The sequence below is a fragment of the Didymella exigua genome (genome assembly GCF_010094145.1).
Source record: "Didymella exigua CBS 183.55 unplaced genomic scaffold M421scaffold_30, whole genome shotgun sequence".
NCBI classification, from domain to species: domain Eukaryota; kingdom Fungi; phylum Ascomycota; class Dothideomycetes; order Pleosporales; family Didymellaceae; genus Didymella; species Didymella exigua.
Genome location: NW_022984804.1, coordinates 60,181 through 63,658, shown reverse-complemented (window position 1 = coordinate 63,658; position 3,478 = coordinate 60,181). Strand labels below are relative to the sequence as shown.

Genomic DNA, 3,478 nt, shown 5'->3' with positions numbered 1-3,478 from the left:
AGTTATACTCAGCAAGCCTGATGACTGGGAGAGATGGCTGTTTGTCAGAAAGGACACAGCAGACAGAGACGGCCTGTGGCCGTACGTTGACCCAGGGCTATCAGCAGAGGAGCTGAGGAAGCTACAAGACGAGAAGCCACAGGAGAAGCCTTTGTGGAGGTTCAAGAAGACACAGGTATCTGAGGAAGAGCAGGAAGATATTGATATCGAGGATCTATCTGCTGAAGAGATATCTGTATACAACGTGTGGACTAGGAAGTACGAGCGTGACGAGGCAAGATGGCTGCAGAAAGAGAAGGCCTTGAGGAGCTTCAACTCTGAGATTGCTAGGACGATCGACGTCAAGCATCTAGATCTTATTGTCGACTGCTCAAGCCCGTACAGTCGATTGACAACGCTGAAAAAGCACCTCTGTCCATCAGTAGGTGAGCGAAACCACCAGCTACGCAGCCGCTACAGAGCTGTCTGTACGAGGCCAAGGAAAGCGAATCTGGACACGTGGCTTGATGAGTGGGTGACAATCACCAGACTCCTGAGAGAAGCCAAGATGCCAGAAGTTGACGGCAATCGATCGCAGGAGGACTTCATACTGTCGATCAGGGGACTTGACGACAGCTGGGCAGCTACGCAGCTGCAGGAGCTTGTCAAGAAGGACCACCGAGGAGAGCAGTACACGTCAACTACTGATCTTGTGGCTGAATTTCGGTCCTACTATCGGCGCACACGTCCAATTGCGTCATCTATTGGCACATTTGCGACGTTGGGTGTAGCAGAGAGCTTAGACGGCCCGATAACCCCAAGAGGATCTGCACGACGCGTAATTTGCCTCTGCGGAGATAGTCACATGTTTAAAGACTGTCTTTACGTCAACCACAGTCTAAGGCAGCTAAACTGGCAGCCAGACAAGGCAATTGAAAAAGAGTTTAATCAGCTGCGTAAGGCTGATAGCACTGTAGCTAGAGTGCTCAGACGCACAGAAGCTCAACTAAGGAAACAGAACAAGCTGTCAGGGGGCGTTAAGAAACAGTCAGTAATCAGTATGGATGACGGCCAGCCAATTCAGAGCACGACACACTGCAACGCAATGCTGCAGGCTACAGCTGTAGCTAACCAAGCTCAGCCGCCACTGCTCACTAGGTGGATACTAGATCCAGGTTCGAACTGTCACGTCACAAACACTAGAGGATTGAACTGGACTACTATCAAGAAGGGAGAGCCTACAGACTACGTCTACGCAGGAGGAGTGCTAGCCCAGATAGAAGAATGGGGCGAAGTAGTGCTCAGCGTAAAGACGCCAACAGGACAGAGCCAGATGAAGCTGACGTACGTGGCTTATATCCCTGGCTTCTTCACAAGCGTTGTAGGACTGTCGCGTAGCAGGCCTCTAGGAGTTCACTTCGACTCTGGCCGTGACTGCCTGTATCAGGGCGAGCAGTCAAATGTGATATGTCTGCTGCAGTATCAGGATGGGCACTGGCTAATTGATGACGAGAAGGAGCAGGCGCCGCCGCCAGCTCTGCTGTCAGTATATGCAACGCGCTATACCGTCCCCAAGCCATCAAGTAACAACAGGAAGCCACTATTAGTTAGTCAAGAGGAGGCTCACAGACTATTTGGCCACATCAGTCAAAAAAGCAGTCGCTCAGCTTGACAGCCAGGTAGATGGCATTAAGGTTATTGAACAGCCTAAGGCGCCTTAGTGGAAAGAGTGTGAGACGTGTGTACAGACAAAGCTACATAAGCTTGTGAGCAGAAGACCACCACGGGAGCCAGCTGAGCGTCCATTCTACAGACTAGGTGTCGACCTTGTACAGCTGCGTGAAAGGACAGAGCGCTGCTACAACGGAGACCTATGGATGTTCCATGCAGTTGACCAGTACAGTCGCTGGCACGAGGCCTGCTGCCTGCCAGACAAGTCCTCAGCAACGCTCAAGCGTACAGCTCAAAGGTTGCTAGCGAAGATCAAGCGTCAGTACCACGCTGATGTGTCAGTTGTGAGGCTTGACAACGACCGAGGATACAGTGAGATGCTACAGATGTTCATAGAACTTGGCATTGTAGTAGAGCCCCGAGCTGAGTATACTGAGGAACAGAATTGGCTGACAGAACGAGCTGGCAGCACCATAGTCATGAGGGGGCGAGCTATCAGGATAGGCGGAGACCTGCCTATGGAGCTGTCCAACGAGTGCTGCATGACAGCTGTATACCTGCTCAATCGAACACCTACAGAAGCACTAGCTTGGAAGACGCCTTATGAGGTTGTACACGAACGCAAGCCAACAGTAGCTCATTTAGCAGCTATTGGTGCTCGATCGTACGCGTTGAATACTAAACTGATGCGCGGTGAGAAGCTAGCATCGAGAGCGCTCATAGGCCAGCTCGTAGGCTATGACTCGACGAATATCTATCGGGTATGGATGCCTACACTGCAGCGAGTTATACGAACGCGAGACGTGGTGTTCCTACCACCTGAGAATAGGACTGAGGAAGCCTACCCCAGCCGTCAGAGACTGCGGGAGATAGTGGTTACTCTTGATATTCCTGAGGCCAAGGACGATGAGCAAGAGACTAATGAGGCTCTGCGCGACGCTGATGACGTAGAGCACAGACAGTCAGAAGCAGAACAAGCTGAGGAACAGCTCCTCGGTGAGGCTGCGGGACAGCAGCAGCTGGACAAGGAAAGCACAGCAAGGTGGCTACCGACGCCGGAGAGCACGCCTGAGCCGAACGAACAGTCAGAGAGTAGTCAGGAGAACGAGCTGCCACGAGGCTGGCAAGCTTTAGCACCTGACGCAGATGCTCCTGATCGCCGATCGAATAACGCACCAAGGCGAGAAGAAATCAGTAGCCAGATTGACGCATCAAATGTTCTGACGTCACGAAGACAGCGACGTACGCTGGGTGCATACTACACAGCATTCGCTGTAGCTGTCAACTCATCAGAGCCTAAGAAACTGCTCGGCGAAGAGCCAAGCACACGATTACACAGGGACAAGCTCCCACCACCTCCACGACGCTGGGGAGACCTAGACAAGCATCCATTTGGACACGAGTTCAGGGATGCAGCACGTGCAGAATTCGCTAGCTGTACAGATAAAGGCTGCTTTGCAGCTACGGCAGCTACAACAGCTACAGCAGCCAACGCACAGATACTCCCTCTGAAGTGGGTGTTCTCATACAAGTTTGACGAAGACGGCTACCTGTACAAGTTCAAGGCAAGGCTAGTCGTTAGAGGAGACCTCCAGGATAACTGGGGAGACACGTATGCAGCGACACTAGCGGCAAGGGTGTTCCGCCTCCTAATAGCAATGACTGCTGCGTTTGGCCTGCGCGCATATCAGTATGATGTGCTGAATGCCTTCCTGAACGCACCTCTCGAACAGCTAGTCTACGTACGTACACCAGAGCTGTTCGTGGGTCAGATAGGAGAGCTACTTGAGCTCAAACGAGCCTTGTATGGCCTCAAGGATGCGCCACT

The 3,478-nt window shown here is 52.2% G+C and overlaps 1 protein-coding gene across 1 annotated transcript; it reads left to right on the top strand.

The window, feature by feature from the left end:
- Position 1: 1 nt before the first annotated feature.
- On the top strand, positions 2–1,495 carry M421DRAFT_32260 (uncharacterized protein; the record flags this gene model as incomplete). The annotated part of the gene is made up of 2 exons (XM_033589308.1): positions 2–1,168; positions 1,211–1,495. Coding segments are annotated over 2 exons (1,452 nt in total), but the record flags the coding sequence as incomplete, so codon positions are not given.
- Between the last annotated feature and the right edge of the window lie 1,983 nt (positions 1,496–3,478).